Source organism: Scomber japonicus, chromosome 5, assembly GCF_027409825.1.
Source record: "Scomber japonicus isolate fScoJap1 chromosome 5, fScoJap1.pri, whole genome shotgun sequence".
NCBI lineage: Eukaryota > Metazoa > Chordata > Actinopteri > Scombriformes > Scombridae > Scomber > Scomber japonicus.
Genome location: NC_070582.1, coordinates 32,774,462 through 32,792,925, shown reverse-complemented (window position 1 = coordinate 32,792,925; position 18,464 = coordinate 32,774,462). Strand labels below are relative to the sequence as shown.

The following is an 18,464-nucleotide window of genomic DNA, read 5'->3' as shown; positions in this document are numbered from 1 at the left end:
GTTTGTGCGTTATTTATTAAGTATTTCTTGACTTAAAATAATCTGTGAAATGGATATTGAGAGGACATTTGTGCCCCGTTAAGATCATAAATAAGATCATGAAAAGTTAAAATTGTAATAATTTAACATCAGAGGGTTATGAAAGTTGTGCCACAAGTAAACCAAACGCAGGACAATCTGTACTTAAAGGCTGCATCCTTTCATACTCTGCTAATACATTGTAACTTTACAATAAGCTCTTCATGAATCCTTTAAAAATAAAATAAAATAGAAATAAAATGATCGTTCCCTTCATCCCTTCATTCCTCCATTCCTCCCAGGAATTGATCACATGTACTTTTCTGTAGTTGGACATTAACAGAGGAGCAGTGTCATGGTCCTATCATTTTATGAATGTCATTTTATGGATGTAAAGCTATAAAGCACATGATGAGCAGGAGGGGAGATGAGTTATGCATTTGTAGCCCTTAACATTTCCCGTCACTGCTGGTTCCCTGTTTCTACATCAAGTAACAAATAGCAATGTTCAATCAACCCTCTGCCCCTCCTCTCAGCTGAAATCACTTCACAAACTTATCAAACTTTACTGCAAAAGCAAAGACGCTTTAGTACAGCTGTAAAGAAAATGATTCAGGGGATCTAAATTTGATATGATATATTGTACATGACGCAGGTGCTGTTGTAGTTAAAAATTTAGTCAGCAGCTTCTGTCTTTTTTCTTGGATGTCACTATTCACCCAACATTCCCTGTTTTGTTCATTTATGCCAGTACTGAAAACCTGAAGTCACCATCATGGTAGGTTGTCCTTATCTCTTACACCTGTAAAAAGCTTACATTCTGAAGCCATTTTATTCCTGTGTGATTAAGTTTACACACCAACCAGCACAGATTTCATGAAAAAGGACTGGTCCTTTCCTTGTCCCTTTTTTGTTGTATAGTATCAGTATATTCAAGCTAATAAGCTGTAGTAGTAGTATGTTTGTGTTCATTATGGAGTACATTCGCACTGAAAAATGACCACATGATCTGTAGTTAAAGCTGCACTTACTAATATTTTTTATACTAACAATAGATCAAGAGAATCTACTTGATGTGACCCGCTGAAAATTATCCCCAACTTTGTAGTTCCCTTCAACTCTATGAGACCTTTTAGACTCTTTTAGCTGATTGTTTTGGTTTTCGAGTTTGGAAAGACAGCCAATGAACACAATGAACAATAGTTAATATAGAACAATAGTTTGAATAGAAGCTCTAACGACTCCCCTTCTGAATCCACATCCCACAAAATCCACAGGACCACTTGATGAATTTTAACAATTTACTTTGAAACAAAAAAATTGATACAGAGTAATTGTCCCTTTCCAAAGTTATTAAAGATTCAAAAAGTAAGAATCAGAAAGCAGAAAAGGAGAGAAGTCAAAAAATTGTGTGGCTCCACTTTCCACATACCTGGCTTAATAGTCCCTAAATGTGCACATACTAGAAAGCGGGTTAGGGTTGCCCCCAAGTAGCCAGAAAATGAATTGATGCAGCTTTAAATAAGTAGGTATGCAGAATAAACTACCTTCATTTTTGAGTGAGGTATTGATGGATACTCCCAGCCAGCATGTTCATGTGGTCCCCACATGGGGTAAATGTGGGCTATGTGGGTATTGAGTGGGCATGGGCTTGAACTGGGCAAATTTTGCAGGTCCCACATGGTTTCAGTAACATGGACCCTACATGTGAAGCCCATGTGGGCTGACTGTATGAGCCCCATAAGAGATGTAAGTGGGCTAAGAGGGCATGGGCATAAACTGGGCAAATTGTATGGGTCCCATAATGTTTCAGAAAAATGGACCCCACATAATAATTCACCCAATTGGGCCGCACCTGAAACCCAGTCAGAACCCACTTGAAGCACATATGGGCAAACATGTGGGGCCACCATGGAACCTGCAGATAAACCTACGTGGGACCCATATTGCAGCCCAAATTTAACCATTAAGGGACATGCTGGCTGGGGAATTGTTGTACAACAATTAATTGCACAGCAATTGTCAATTGCCAATACAACACTGTACATAACAGTTTGAACTGATCAACCATTTTGTCTGTTGAAGAATGTTTCCACAAAAGTAACATTTGACTCCCTGTGATTATTGTAGGTGTTATTATCATCCCACTTCAAATGTTACTGGAGTAACCGGAGTAACACATTTTCTATTTGCCATTCACCTTGACAGCATACCTGCAGCCCAAGATAGTATATGGCTTTTATTGTAGTGACAGAGAGGGGCTCACTGGGGTCAGCTGTAGTTCAGGGATGCAGGGACACTAAAATACATGTACTTGTTAAAGTGTGCAGTGTTTCCTGAGATGTGAGAATGATGTGGAAATGCTACACGTGCCATAAGCACAGGAAGTGCAGGTACAGATAGGGACAATGTATTATCTCTTCTAACTCCTTTGAGATTGAGACATCTACAGTCTACCAAGAACAATATGTCCAACGCAGAAGGTTTTGATTGTTTTATGATGTCAGAGTTTTTAATAGAATCCCATAAATGCAGATGAACAGAGAGGCTTTACAACACAATCTGTAAAAGATCACCTAGGCTGTTATGATACCATCTCTGGCCTTGTTTTTATCTCTGTGATACTCTGATAAAAGTATCTTTGATTTTGATAGTCAGGTCAAAGGAAATTGTGTAGAAGCTGAAGCTTGGAGATACAGTGCTATGACATGTAGAGCCTTTGTTTGTGACTGATGGGCCTACAGGAAAGTAAGTTTGACAAATAAACTTGTGGTGCCTTTACTACCTTTTTCTGTAGTTTTCATTACATTGCATTGTCTTCCTCAATGGATATAGTTTACTGACCCTTAGCAAAAAGTAGTATACTTGAAGTTCATTTCATTAAGTATGCTTGAGTGTAAGTATAAGTACAGCAAGTATACTACGGACCTTGATCTTGTAGTTGATGGGATAATTGTACATAAGTTATCTCATATTTACCTTTTATATTTGCATCTAACCTTTTCTATTTCAGTGTGCAAGTGTGCTGTATGCTTAAAATACTTTTCAGGAGGTTATAGAAGTGCGTACGCGTCTGCAGGCTGATGAAGTAGACGAAACTCGGGTTATCTCTGCAAAAGAGGAACTGCGCCTAACTGCAAGAGGATAACCGCTGCTGATATTTAATTATGCAAATATGTTGGTTTTTGATTACGTTGCTGCTGTGTGACCCCAACCCTTTAGAGCAGCAACGGTTATGTAACTAGGAAACGCCCTAAGAGAATAAAAAGAGAGGGTTCAGCGGGATATGTCTCAGAACGGTAGGAGATTGTAACTGAGCATATCTCTGTCTGTTCTCCTTGCAAGTAAAAAACTCTAACGCTGTGTCTTGTCCTCCTTTGTCTGATATTTTAAATGTTTTAGGTTGCCTGAACCTGACAGTAGTGTACTAGAAAGTATACTAATTTAATACCTCTTTGGACTAAATTGGAACATTTTTAAGTTTATAAAAGTATACTTTATAAGATCATTTTAAGTTTACAAAAGTACACTTTCAAGTATACAACTTCTAATCCAGATTTTAGTTTATTAAAAGTATACCACAAGTACATTCTTCTATATACTGCCATTGTACTAGTTTTTACTATATGATCTTGAACATATAAGTTTATAACAAGGATAATACCTCAAAGCAAATGTGTGTATTCTGTACTTGGATCAAGATATACTAAGTATTCATACTTTGTGGCAGAAAGAAGTAAAAAGCATACTAAAGTACAAGTATAAGCTTTAGTATTAAAGTATAAGTCTAAGTCTTAGTATTAATGTACTTAGTCTTAGACTTTTCTTTATACTTTTCAGTATAAGCCAAGTATACTTCACTATACTATTCTTAAGTATATAAAATATAGTATATAAAAAGTAAACTTCAAGTATACTGCCTCAAAATAAGTATACTCGTAGTACACTTGAATAAACTACTTTTTGCTAAGGGGAGTTGCACTTGGCCTCAGGTGATTCCAATTACACTATTGACTGTTGTTAAAACAGCCAAGAGCGTTAACACATCTAATGGTATCAATGACCTGGATAACAACCACACAGATATTAAATACCTGGGACTCCTCGCCAGTTAGTTCCTTAGATGAGAGGCGAAATATCTTAAGGTATCTACAAACAAGAAGTCCAGCTACCCTTTATTCAACCCTCCTTGGATAACCAGTTGCTGGATGATCAAGAACCTTCATGGACAGTGTGCAGAGAATGGAGATGACATGACAGCAGAGTAAACTCCATCTCCTGAGGAAGAGGTTCTAAACTTCTTAATGTCAAGAAATCCAAAGAAAAGACCAAAACTATCACTGAGTTGGTCCACCTCTCCCTCTTTATCCTATCTGTGGTAGTCAAGCACACAAGTCCTAATGAAGATATAAGGCACAGAGGTGCTTTGAGGTAAATGAAATCAGCATTCTAGCATGCTCACAATGACATGCTGATGTTCACATGCTGATTTTGACAAATAATGTTTACCATGGTCTCCATCTTAGTTTTCTGTGTTAGCATATCATGCCAGTTCATTTGTTCTAAAAAAGGATAACGTTCTACAAATAATAATATTTGTAGAATGTATTTTTACTGCACACACCACTACCACCATTCTTATCAGTCCCTCCCTGGTTTGCATTAGTTGCACTAGACAAAAAAAGAAAAGCTGCTGTGGAGTTCAGACACATAATCTACCTCAAACATTAAAATGGGCACTTTGGAAATTAAACTATATTTTTATGGATTTATTTAAATGGAATTATTGACTTATTTTATTTGGTGTTAATGTTGAGGTGAAAGTTTATTTAATAAAGATTCAAGTACAGTATTTGTATGTAATGTTGAGTCCATGGTTCTCATGTTCAGAAAATTGAGTTAATTCTGTGATATGCAGTCTGTAATTACATATAACTCTTCATTGGTAGATATGATTTGCTTGCAATTTTTCCTAATTCCTGCAATTTTACCACAAAAAGAGCACCTTCAATATTGGAAATGAAACATTTTTGGCCACAATAATCACAAAAAAAAACATAAAAAACAAACAAATGGCAAAATCCTGAGATATGTAAATAAAATAAAGATTAATATGAGAAATTGGATAAAGAAATTTGTCATCACATAAAATTCCCTCTTAAGATGTCATAACTTTTTTGACTACAGTTTTCTCTACATTCTCATTTCCTCATCACCTCTGGAAAAACAGGTTTCCAGAGGTTTCGATTCTCATAGTGTTTGCTGATCTATATTTAGACAAACGAGGAACTCCAGAGTAAACATCTTATCATTTCTGATAGGAAACTGATAATTTAACAAACCTACGTACTTTACAACTCTGAGTTCAAAATCAATGGTGTTTACCTTTGCTCCTTATTCTTATCTGCCAATAAAGATTAACCTGGGTGGTGTGCCCTGAACTGCTGTCTCCTTCACAATAAGACTAATCAGTAGAGATGAGCTTATGTGTACTTGTAAAATGGAAAAATTTTAGATGTTATGTAATGCAGAACACGACCTCTATGTAAAATATTATCCAGCACAAGGCACCGTCAGAGTGAATTACAGGAAGAGAGACTGTAATAAGCTCTGATGCTCTGACCCTACATGGGTCTCTCACAGTTGGACCCCACCTGAAACCCAGTCAGAACTCACTTGAAGCCCATATGGGCAAACACAGGTGGGACAACCATGGAAAGTGCAGATAAACGCACTTGGGACCCATATTTGCAGCCCAAATTGAACCCTTATGAGGCCCACATGGATATACTGGGGACAATGAACGTCAATGTCACTTCAGCCAATCGTTGTTGAGATATTTATGTATTTTTTGATTTTTCTAGACTAGAAATTTGAGGAAGATGAATCAAAAAAATATTGGTGTATTTTCAAATTTCAAATTCAATAATAACTTAAAATTATAAAACATGCTGTAAATATTAGCGGTTCTTCAGGTCCCCATAATCACTGAACTGGAACTGGTTGTAGAGGAGAAGTCAGTAGATCACTAGAGTCATTAGGATTCATCCTATGGGAAACATGAATGTATGTATGTCATTGTAATCATTCCCATAATGGTCCAGACATTTCACTGAGACCCAAAAATTGTCTTCTTATGGCAGCACTAAAGGAAAAAGGGGATGCCCATGGTCATTAGGATTGGAGAACATGAATCTGTAGCAAATCCCATTACAATTCATCAAGTAGTGGTCAAGATAATTTACTGTGTACCACAAATGTCAACCTCAAAATGAAGCTCAGGTGATCACTGAAGCTAGTGGGATTCATCCTATGGGGATCATGAATGTCTCAACAAAAGTTCATGACAATCCATTCAGGAGTTGTCAAGCTATTTTAGTCTGGACCAAAGTGGTGGACCAACTGCACTACGTCTTTAGTCTGCCTTAAAATAATAAAATATTCTTACATGCTAACTATGAAAATACTGTATTTATTACCATTACCATATACCATTTATTTATTTGCTCACATGGCACAACATAGACACACTATGGCAAATCAGCATTACCAGCACATGTAAAGGTCAGTGCAGATGATAAAGAGTTATGCATCTCTTTAGAAAACCTGTACCTGACTAACTAGTGCAACTCTTCAGTCTGCTATAAGAGCAGCCAGCAATAGTAACTAGTAAAGGCAAAAAAGACACTAGAAATTATAAGACTGGTTGTTGACTGTGAGCGATGTCAGAGATAACAGAAATGTCTTCTGATGTTGATTTTCTTTTTCATCTGTGGTCAAACTGTAACTTTTTACCTGAAGAGACAGACAGAGATTATAAACAAATAAAATATATAATAAAATATATAATGAATACAGTGTTTACTGTAGCACAGAAGGCCTGCAGTAACTTTGCAATTAAACTAACTAAATTATACCTCAAGAAATGAAGCCTGATGTAAAGAAGATCCAGCTCAGTATCACATTAACCAAACTGATAACACCGTCTGGTACGTGTGTCCGTGTTCTACGTCTTCTCAGATCTGGTAGATTTAGTAATATTTGAGCATTCATAACTAGAGCCTAACCCTTTATCTGCTTGAGTAAACATCTGATTTAGGAATCAGATGAATTCATTTTTCTTAACCATTGATTAATGGACATTCCGCAGCATACCATGTATTTCACTGTGGGTTAAAATTTAACTAAATCATTATATTGACCTGTTATCAAGTCATATAAGAACACGTGAAGTTTCAGTTTTATAATACTGTAATAATGTAACAGGTGCCATGAATAATTTGCTAAGATAAAGGTTTGAATATGCATCATCACCCTCTCCCCACATCAATGACAAGCAATGAAGAGGACAGAAAGGAGTTATCACTTGTACACCTGATTTAAAGCTGTTTGTGTACTGCATTTTTGATCATTTTTACTATGACCCACTGTAGAAACATTTAAATATAAATCATTTATATGTCAAATAAGTCATCATTTGGTATCACTACTAGACTACTAAAAGATTTATAACTTTCCACCCCTAATTGTCCCTTTGATTTCCCATGTTACACCTGACGTGTACTACGTACTTCTGGATTTGTGCAGTAAATAAAGTTATCGTGCTGATGTTGTTACAGTGATTTGTTGTTTTTAAAATACCCTTAAGGCAATGAATCATTAACTCAATATAGGATACAGTAAACTGCCAAAGGTCCCTCTCTAAAAACAACTGGATGTTAATCTAATCCAAGATTTAACAAGTAGACTATAAATAGAGTTGGTCTAATGTGGACTTTTCCATTTTTACAAGGTTTTACCCAACCAAAACTAATTTACAATTATCTATAGTACCTCTAGTGTCATTTTAGGAGGTGTTACGATAGAAAATAAGACGATAAATCATTGTCATCATATCATACTGAGGAACGGTGATGTTTCCTACTTGACCTGAAGGCAACATGCGGGCCCTCTGGTCACCATAGCAACAAGACGCCATACAGCAGTGGGCCTACTAGTTAGAAGCTGTAGCTATATATTACTATTCCTCCTTTATCACAGAAGTCCATTTTCTCCATTCACGTTTTACACAATTGGTTTTAAAAGTTAAGCTACTTCCAGCTAGCAGCAAGCTGACTCCGGCTGTTTTTGTTAGAAATGCCTCTGCTGGTCACAGACTACTCATGGACGCAGACAGAGTCCTCGGTTTATATAAATGTGCCTTTAAAAGGAGCCAAAGCCGGGAAGGTGGATATTCTCTGTACAGACGAGTACCTGAAGGTAAAGTTAACATAATGTAACTCTGGGTGTATGTTAGCGTCACCTATATTAAATGTACTTCGGGTCGTGGGTAAGAAACAGCTTCTTCAGAGAGCTACTTGAGTACTTTAAATATCCGCCCGTAATAATAAGACAAGTGATACTGTGGTAGTACCGGTCCGCCATAACACCCACAATTAACTAGATGACTTCACTGTGCAGCGTATCACTCCGCCCAAACTAAACTAACGTAAACACTACAGACAAAGTACATAGTAAGAAGTAGTTCCCAGTTTACGTAACAATAACAAGAATATATATATATGAAATCAGTATTATTAAAATTATGTAAACCAATACCAAAATAATATATTCATCAAATCAATTCTTCACAAAAATAAATCGAATCTTAAACTTACTAGTAGAGTCTGACTGATATATCAGTCCGCAGATATTATCACAGATATATCGATATCGGCCTATATGTTGTCTGATATGTACGGATATTTTTTTTTTTAACTTTATGTAGGTGGCATTTTCTGTGTATTTGGTGCTTTTTCTAAACTCAAGTAATATACTTATTTACATAAGTTAACATTATACGTACATGTTTTTTGGTTGTTTATTTAATTTATAGTTATTTACAATTATTAAACTCACGGTAACGTTTACTGTTAAAGTGCACTGATGTCATTTTATACAGTAATGTTTATTGTATCATAGCCTCTGCTCTGTTACATATCTTTGTCACTCAAATTTGAGGGATTATTACAAAAACTGTGTGTTTATGTATATATTAAATATCTATAAGATCATCGGCCAACACAACAGATTTTTTTAGTAGCTAATATCTGTATCGGCATCAGCTCCAAAAATCCGGTATTGGTGTGACTAAACTTCGTGATGCAGCAAATACAAACACGAACACAACATAAAAAAATACTATGACAATATTTAATTAGACATGGTCTCCTTATTTAGACATGATATAAGTAACATTTAAACTTGTAACAGATAGGTGTTTCATCCAGTACAGTAGCTAACTTTACACTACACTGGGAGCTGTGATGGTTTCCTCTTTCTTGCCTGCTCAGATACATTTCCCGCCGTACCTGTTTGAAGCCTTCCTGTCTGAACCTGTAGATGATGACAGAAGCACAGCAAAGATCGGAAACGGAGTTGCAGTCGTCAGTTTACCCAAGAGAAACAACAAACTGTGGCAGCGGCTGATGATAACCACAAGTAAGAGAGTGCATCCAGCTGATCCATCATGACATTTTTCATTTCTTTTAACACAGACAATGAGTTCTGACCAGGAGAGAAAATACATATCATTATTTCTCTGGGCCTATAGGATGGCAATCTAGTTTTTTGTAGACAGTCTAATCTAAAAGCTATTCTGTCACAAAGAGAGCAGAGCAGGTGGACCTAAATGCAAGAGGCAGCCGGCACACACGATCAAAAGCAGAACTATTCATTGAAAATCAACAGAAACTGTGACACAAGAACAGACAAACCGAGCAGACAACTCGACAAAGACTGAGCTGAAAACGGAGAAGCTCAGGTGGGGGAGGAAAGGAAAGAAGATGAGTGGGTGGGAAAGATAAGGAAAAAGACAAAATGCAATAAGGCTGAGGATGAATCAAAACACAGAGCTTAATCCATTGCTGTTAATCTGTTACACCTCACTCTCTGCTCAGAAGGGAACACTGGCTCTACATGCTCCTCCATCAATATGATTTCTAATGTCTGTGTTTGATTTGACTAAACTTTCTTTAAAAAAAAAAAACTTTTCTCCAGCCTTCACACCACACACACACACACACACACACAGATGAATCTGCTATTTATTTCAGATGACAAAGAGAAAAAGAAGGAGATCAGAGAAAGAGCGCTACAGAAACACCAGGAAAAGCTCACTGCAGAGTCCAAAGCAAAAGCAGACAAACAGCATACAGAGAAGAAATATGCACTGGAGAAAATGATGAAGGTAAGGTACTCACTAAGTGTCCAAAATTAGCATTTTAACATCTGCTCTGATTATCAGAAAGATGTTTATTTCAATAAATGATTGTATTTGTTTACAGCTTGAAAGGGATGAAAGAGAGAGAATCCAGAAAATGAAGGATGCTGAGAGAGAGAGGACCACAGCTGAGCTGGAAGCATGGCAGCTGAAGCAGAAAGAAAGAAAGAAAGCAGAGGAAGAAGCCCTGCTCAAACTCCAGAGTCAGAGAGGCCATGGAGACAAAGTGAACAAGAGTGGATGCTCAGGTGGAAGAAAGGTCAAACTTGGTGAGTAATTTCCTGCGTGATCTAATGTGCCGTACTGTTTGGTTTTGCTACGTTAATCACTGTATTCCTGTGTTTAGATGGAAGAGGCAGCAGTGAAGCAGAGAGCAAGAAAAAACATGTGGATCTGCCTGCTCCAAGAGTTCCTGGAAACATTCAAGTCTCATTCACCCCACGAGTTTTCCCCACTGCCCTCAGAGAGTCCAGAGTGTTAGAGGAGGAAGAGGTGAAAGCCTCAATATTAGTTGTGGAGCATTGTGCAAGACTTTTTTTTATATTTAGTAAATAAATCATGACGTGGGCTTATCTGGAGCACACATGGGCTTAAATGGAGTCACAGTACCAAATAAGCCATGTCAGACTTTATTTCATCAAATATCTTTATTTTATATTCTAAAATCTACATGAACTAATGAATACATTTTACAATGAGAGATAAATGTTGCTTTATAAGAAATGATCTCTCTTATAAATCATGTCAGTATCCATGAAAAACAGCTGGACTTAGATTTTGATGCTTAATTGGAAGACTTACCCTAACAGCAGGAAACATTGGTTAGAACATTAGAAAAGTCATCAAATGTAACAAATTACTTTGATGAAGTCATTGAAATAGTTACATTACTTATTACATTTTAAATAGAGTAACTAGTAATCTGTAACCTATTATATTTACCTTCACAACCCTGTGTATAATATAATATAACAGCATCTATAGGACTTCTAGGGCTTAAAGACTACACATTTTAACAGGGAGGGACTAATGAAAGCTGCTATTGAGTTGCATTATGGGAAGTGTAGGGTCCAGTGTTATTGAAGTTTCACCCAAACAAAAGACTATAAATCAGAATATCTAAGCGTCTGCTGCTTTGGTTGTGACCATTTCTGTCTCTTGTGCAAAAAATAACCACCTAGAAGCATGAAATCATTAGTCTGATTTACAATGGACAATAGTCATTTATTTAATGCAGACTCCTGCAAATACTTGTATAACACATTTTACTTATAGCCTCCTGTTTGATTAAATGATGACATTTGTTAGATCTTTGTGTCCAAGGTATAGTCTATAGTACTGTATGTGTCCAGAAGTAGATTTATATTTATATTTTGTAGTTAAAGTGTCTTAATTGTCCAGATGTGTGCAAATCCATGCTGTTTACACATCAGTTTAATGTGTTTGTGCTGGTAAAATATAATGTTAATCACTGTGGACATATTTAAAGGTCCATTTAAGGGATATTTTATATATTAAATTCTATTAAATAACAGCATTTATTTTGTCCAACCAGTGGCTCAAAAAACAAGCAGAAGCCAGACGTGCAGTGAATGCAGATGTTAAAGAGCTGAAGGACTTGAAGGAGGAGGAGAGGAATCCAGACTGGTTAAAGGAGAAAGGAGAGTGAGTACTCCAAAAACATAATAAACATCAGTTGTTGTTTTTATGTGAATATTAAATCACTAAATAAACTCCATGTCTTCCAGTAAATGTTTTGCGGCTGGGAACTACCTGTCTGCAGTGAACGCTTACAGCCTGGCTATCAGAATGAACAGGAAGATTCCAGCTGTGTATTCAAACAGAGCTGCCTGTCATCTCAAGTTAAGAAACCTTCACAAGGCTGTTGAGGATTCCTCTCAGGTGTGTATTGTCTGTGTGTTAGTCTGGAACTCCACTGCTCCATACATCACATTAATACTGCACACATCCAGTGATTATGATGCGCTATGCGCTGCTCTGTTTGTGCTTTCTTTTTATAGATATACTTTATTTATTGTCATCATTTCCTTTTATACATCTTCCTACATTGTGATGTGATTAGGTGTGTCACCTAGTGAGACATCATAATAATTCATTCATATGGCAATTACGTAAAGTAAATCAATAACAATATTTACAGTACAGATTTGAATTTTTACAGTATATTGTGGTCATTTGAAATTCTTAGAAAAATACATAGAAAAGAATTAAATACATTTTTGATTGTATTTCATATTTAAAAGTCTGCTGGCTGTATGAGGTCTGTAGGTTTTTCAAAGTTTCCACCTTCCTCTAGAGCAGCAAGCATCAGAGAACATTTCAAAATTAAATAAAATACAAGAAAGCGTTTCATGTGGTTTCATTCACAAAAAGTTCCTAAAGAGTAAAAACACAGCGCAGCTTCAAGTTCTGCTGTCAGAAATACATTTAGGAGTGTCAGTAGTAGCAGATCTGAAACAATCAGAAAATGTGAATCCAGCTGATGTGTCATCAGAGCAGCTCTGCACTGTGACAAAAATAAACAGGAAACGCAAAGTTAGACGCCAAAAACATCTTTTTAAAGCAGACTGCTAATATGACAGGTGATCATGTGACAGTCACAGAGATATTAGAGAGAGAATATTATAGTGTATAGTATGTGAGCTGACAGAGAGCTGCAGAGACACAGAGGCAGCTGACTGACAGAGAAGTTTCACAGCAACCACTGAAATGTAGATAAATCAATAAAAAAAATTCATTTGGCAGCTATGATAATAATAATTTAGTACAGAATAGTCATTTTAGTTATACATTAAACTTGAATTAGAACTGTAAGTCAAACAGGTGTTTTTCCCCTGTGAAGAAAGACAGACAATCATAACTCATAAATTAGACATACATAAGAAATGTAAGCATGACAAAATTTGATGAAAGCATAAATGTAAATCACTCATACGTGCATCTTAACAATGAATCCGTTCATATGAAGCTTCTTGAGTGAGGCCCAATGTATACCAAAGCTCTTATGTAGCAGTTATTGCATGTAAACAGCTTGCTACATGTTCCCCTGCAGGCTCTAGAACTGTTGACTCCTCCAGTTGCTGCTAACGCGGCTGCCAGAACCAGAGCTCATGTACGCAGAGGCTCCGCTTTCTGCCAGCTGCAGCTCCACGCAGAAGGTTTGAACCGCAGCATCAAAATGTTCTACTTTATTTTTTAACAATACACTGATAATAATAGAGCTCATCAGGTGACCGTGTTTACCTGCTCTGAGCTATCAGCTGATGCTGTTGTTGTTGATGTTTTTACAGGACTCCAAGATTACCAAGCAGCTCTGAAGATTGACCCTCATAATGAAGCTCTGCAGACAGACACACAGAGAATCAGAGACATTATACAAGGCACTGCAGCTGACCCTGAGATACACTGACACACACCTACACACACCTACCCACACTGGCACACACTGACACACATTGAGAAATAGTGCTTGTTATTTTTGTTAAGCTGGGGTTTATAAATGATCACAACATGTGTCTAACCATAGATTCAAATGTTATGGTTTAATCCCTGCTAGATTAGAGGTGAGCCTGTATGTGAATGTGCTGTTAGTGTGGGCAGAGCGCCCTCATGTGGACGACTGATGCCCCTCTTGGAATCCAATAGCAAATTGTTTTTTTGAAGTGTATGTTTCATATTTTTATAAATATTCAGCATACGGTAACAGCTTTAATTAAACGGTTTTGATAACTGTCAGTTTTCAAATTCCTGGCCAATGAAGAGTTTAGTTTGCATTTTTTTTTTTTACTGATTTGTAATTTCAAAACCAAAGTTTTAAAATAATTTAAAAAATTTCAGTGGGGGGAAGAAAAGCAAAATCAAGTGTTGCTACTACCTCCAGTAGTTATGGCCACATAATCAGATCTGATATGATTATAATTATGTTATGTCATATCCATAAATCTAAAATAATCATAGCTTGGGGGTGCAACCTGTGCTGCCACTCTGCAAAATGACTTCAATCTGTATGTGTGTGTGTGTGTGACATTCAATGCTGTGATTTGTTTCTGAATGTTCCAAAGGTTTAGTTTTAGATGATGTCATCATCCATGTGATCAGGACTAGCTTCAGCTGCTTTCGTTTTTTAATGGTACCCACTGACAGACAGACAGGGTGATGCTACTCTGTGTCTGTCAGTGTTAACATGTAGCTCACTTGGCTCAGTTGGTATTTTGATGCTTGAAATTTAAGTCATGGTTTTGTCATTTTGACAATTTGAAAATTATAACAACACAAAATTTTGCTACAGCTTTTTTTTTTTTTTTTTTTTTTAATTCAACTGTTTTTGTTTATTCCTTATACTCCAATCAGTTGATTAATTGTTTTAATCTATGAAATAAAAGTTGTGAGAACATAACACACAAAAGCAGCAATTTTTCACATTTGAGAAACTGGAAACTCCAACTTTTACATTTTAAAAATGACAGAAGTCAATTTTACTGATGCAAGCATAGAAATATAAAACACACGTCAATTTAGTTTGACTCTCAGTTTGATGTCTAACTGCAAGGGATTCATACAATATACACACAGTATGACTTTTAAATGAATCACACACAGCTGACAGATGAGCATGTTGAGCAGCTTCACTAAACCTGGTGGGGGAAAAGTGACAGTTGGCTGTATATGAACTACTGACCTGCCTGTCAGACTGACCACATAACCCCCCCCCCCCCCCCCCCCCCCAATCATCCTCCACCCTTTAACTCTACACTATTCTATATTCTGTGATGTCACATCGAGGAGATTTAGAAAATTGCTGCTTTTCTTTGCAAACACAGACTTTCTTTGAGGCTAACTGGTCATTTAGCTTTGAATCTGAAGTGCAAATTGAGGTCAGCTGATCAAAGCCCACAGTGGGTCAGGACCTGGTGCTGCTGGGTCATGAGAAGCCTGGTGTAAGAATCCACATGTTGGAAAAAAAAGTGTCTTGATGTTTTTTTGTTTTGTTTTTTTTTTCTTTCATTAGCTGCTGGTTGTGACGTGCTGCTGCAGCCTTCTCTAATTCCTTCAGCATGACATAATACACACTCATAAGTCATGCAGGTTAGTATTCTAATATATCAGCTTTAAATGTGAGCTCCCAGAATAGATCTAAGCAGATAAGAGCTCCAATCCTTCCAAACATGTGAGTGTGACTGTGAAGTAGCACTTGAAGACCTCGACCACACACCCTGCCCTCTGTCAGCCGACACAATCCAAATCTAGAAACACCTCTGCAAAGCCGCTTTTCTTATTTTATTTTTTCTTTGCAACCAATTTTCTGTTTTTTTTTTTTCTTTTAATCTCCTAATCAAATGTGCCGAAAGCTCCCCGAAGAATTATGAACGGTTGAAATTCAGAGTGGAAAGAATGGTGTCATTAAGAGGCTTTGATTTGTAGTGGAGCTTGCATTGTGGAGGAGCAGTTTGAGTGAATGCTCGTCAGTGAATGACTTCTCCAAGCGTTTGAAAAGATAAACACAATTCCCGGCGTTCGTAGACAAGCGAGAGGCCTGAAGTGTTATTATAAAAGATTAATGCAAGTGCTTGGAAATGAAATGGAGGCAAATGGAAGCACATACACATGGATGAGAATTCAACACAATACTTAGATGTCTTCAAGCTGGTGGAAAAGTTTGATTTAAATGTTTCTCAGTAGCAGCACAAAGCCAAATCATTTAAATGATTTTCCTTTTTTGTATTAATATTCACAAATTAGTTTTTTTGTGCACTTGCATTGTCCAAAGTCAGATTAAAAGTCTTTATTAATATTGTTAGGAACCAAAGAAAAAAGATGATGAAATGTTTGCATCTTTTTTGTGACCAATTTTTTTATTTAATTTTAAGTGGAGGCAACACAAAGCAACCACACAGTACACTTAGAACAAGCATGAATAATATAGTCAATAGAGGATAAATGTTCATGTGATCACCTGCAACCACACGATCACAACTGCTATAAACCACAAAATACAATCTATTAATACACTCATAAAATATATATAAACACTTGCCTCCAAAAAATGTAAAAAGTTAGATATTGAATCAATTGAATCAGAAATGTTCTAAATCTATGAGTAAGTGCCAAGGTTAATTACTTCAAGTTAGTTAAAATGAGTATTACCAGGAGATTTAACTCAGGCCTGCAAACAGTCAGGCTGAAGTAATGATTTAACTTTCTAAGCTATAATCTGAAGAAGTTGTATGTTTTCTATCTTTACTCTATCGGGCCTCTTTTTTTTTCTTTTTTAGACCATTTGACCACAGTCAAGGATGTGTATTTTACAGATTAGAGCCTTTAAAGCTGCTCTAATCAACATGTTATATTAACAATGGATCAAATAATAATAATGATAATGTTAATGATACATTTATTTAAAATTACAAGGTGCTCTACAGTAACAAAGAGGAATACACAGTAAATGGTAAATAGACTTATATAACACTTTTTTAGTTTTTTTCACCACTCAAAGTGTTTTTACACTCCATTCACACTCATTCACACACTGATGACAGGAGCTACCACACAGGTTACCAACCTGCTCATCAGGAGGAAACTAACCATTCACACACATTCATACAGCAATTTTGGGGTTAAGTATCTTGCCCAAGGACACATCAACATGCAGACTAGAGGAGCCAGGAATCAAACCACCAATCTTCCAATTAGTGGATGACTGCTCTACATAATGAGCCAACGTAATAGTGATAACATCCAAAACATCAAAATCTAAATGAAATCATCCAGAGTAGTTACACAAATGACTAGTTTCAAGAAGTGATTTATAAGAACATACTGAGTTTTACTGTCTGTGACCTCCAGATGGGGAGTTCCACGGCTGAGGGGCCCGAACAGCAAAGACTTGGTCACCCTTATTACCAAGGTGGAATTTAAGAATCATTAATAGGGCCCTGCTAGAGGCTTATATGGGGTGAGTAGGTTACACTAAACTAGACTTCACAGGCAGCCAGTGATGAGCAGCAAGGAAATACTCTTCAACACAAGACAGTGTGATGAGTTAACTGTCACCTGAGTCAGTTTGATGTCCATCCTATTACAGTCCAATGATGCTCCACTATAAATGATCAGTTGGTTTAACCCTTACATACTGTTCAGACTCAAACTTAACCCATTATTACATTTGAGAGCTGTAAAAACACCATACACATTTCTTTTAGCCTGACTTTTCCTAATGTGACCCACAGTTTATAATTTTTAAAAAATGTGTGCAGCTGATACACATTTTTATATATGTAAATGTAGGCCTACACATTTGACCTGTGTTCATTTAAAAAAAAAAAAAAAAATCACATTGAGACATATTCTATAAAATGTCCACATGGACCATAAAATAATGATTGTGAATGTCTTTTTTCATATTATTAATCAAATAGTAGAATTTATGAAATATATATTAATAACTGATGGGGAATTTATAAATGTGAATTGGTGTAGACAGGCCCGCCGCTCCCCATACGCAGAGTACGCAGAGCGTGTAGGGCCTCAAGTACCTGGCGGGGGCCCCCAAAATTAAGGTTGCTAAAAAAATGTCATGATAGTTATTATATTATTACATTAAAGAAATTATATAAATTAGTTATGAACAGGCCCACCGTTGTTTTTCTTAATTGTGTGCCCTATTACTCAAAACACATGAATGAGCTCGTTGGCTGCGTGCTGTGTAAAGGAGGAATTATCTCTGGTCTTCGGATGATTCTTGAACACTTAAACACTTTGTAACCATGGAAACTGGTCCTTAACTTTACAGTTTAGCTTAACTACAGCACATGTGCGTCTTCTTCTCCTGTTTACTTCTCACTCTCTGCCACAGCGCAGCAAAAACACAGAATGTCAAAATAAAAGCGGTATTTTCAAAATAAAAGTTGACAGCCCTCTTAAGCAACACAGACACACAAAGACACCTGAAACATGTACAAAATGACAATAATAGTATAAACATTATAACTATCAGCTACATATTATATTGTAATGCTGCTGTTAAGAAAGTTTTTGACATTTTGTTTTATATATTTTGCTTAATATATACATTTTCATAATTATATGTATATTTCATGTCAATTTTAAAATAAATGGGGGGGGGGGGGGCATTTAAGCTTAGCAGCGGCCCTGGGTGTAGAGATGA

At 36.5% G+C, this 18,464-nt stretch overlaps 1 protein-coding gene across 1 annotated transcript; it reads left to right on the top strand.

Moving 5' to 3' along the window:
* Window positions 1-8,154: 8,154 nt before the first annotated feature.
* dnaaf4 (dynein axonemal assembly factor 4) lies at window positions 8,155-13,709 on the top strand. Its single transcript, XM_053320000.1, has 9 exons — window positions 8,155-8,277; window positions 9,351-9,498; window positions 10,113-10,246; window positions 10,344-10,548; window positions 10,626-10,771; window positions 11,835-11,944; window positions 12,028-12,181; window positions 13,353-13,458; window positions 13,591-13,709. The coding sequence occupies exons 1-9, from the start codon at window positions 8,155-8,157 to the stop codon at window positions 13,707-13,709; spliced, it is 1,245 nt and encodes a 414-aa protein (XP_053175975.1).
* Window positions 13,710-18,464: the final 4,755 nt, after the last annotated feature.

Excerpts from the sequence above, each read along its gene's own strand:
- dnaaf4 (XM_053320000.1), top strand. The coding sequence starts at position 8,155 with ATGCCTCTGCTGGTCACAGACTACTCATGGACGCAGACAGAGTCCTCG. Across the intron at positions 9,499-10,112 it reads GCGGCTGATGATAACCACAA|ATGACAAAGAGAAAAAGAAG; the intron begins GTAAGAGAGTGC and ends TATTTATTTCAG. Across the intron at positions 10,247-10,343 it reads CACTGGAGAAAATGATGAAG|CTTGAAAGGGATGAAAGAGA; the intron begins GTAAGGTACTCA and ends ATTTGTTTACAG.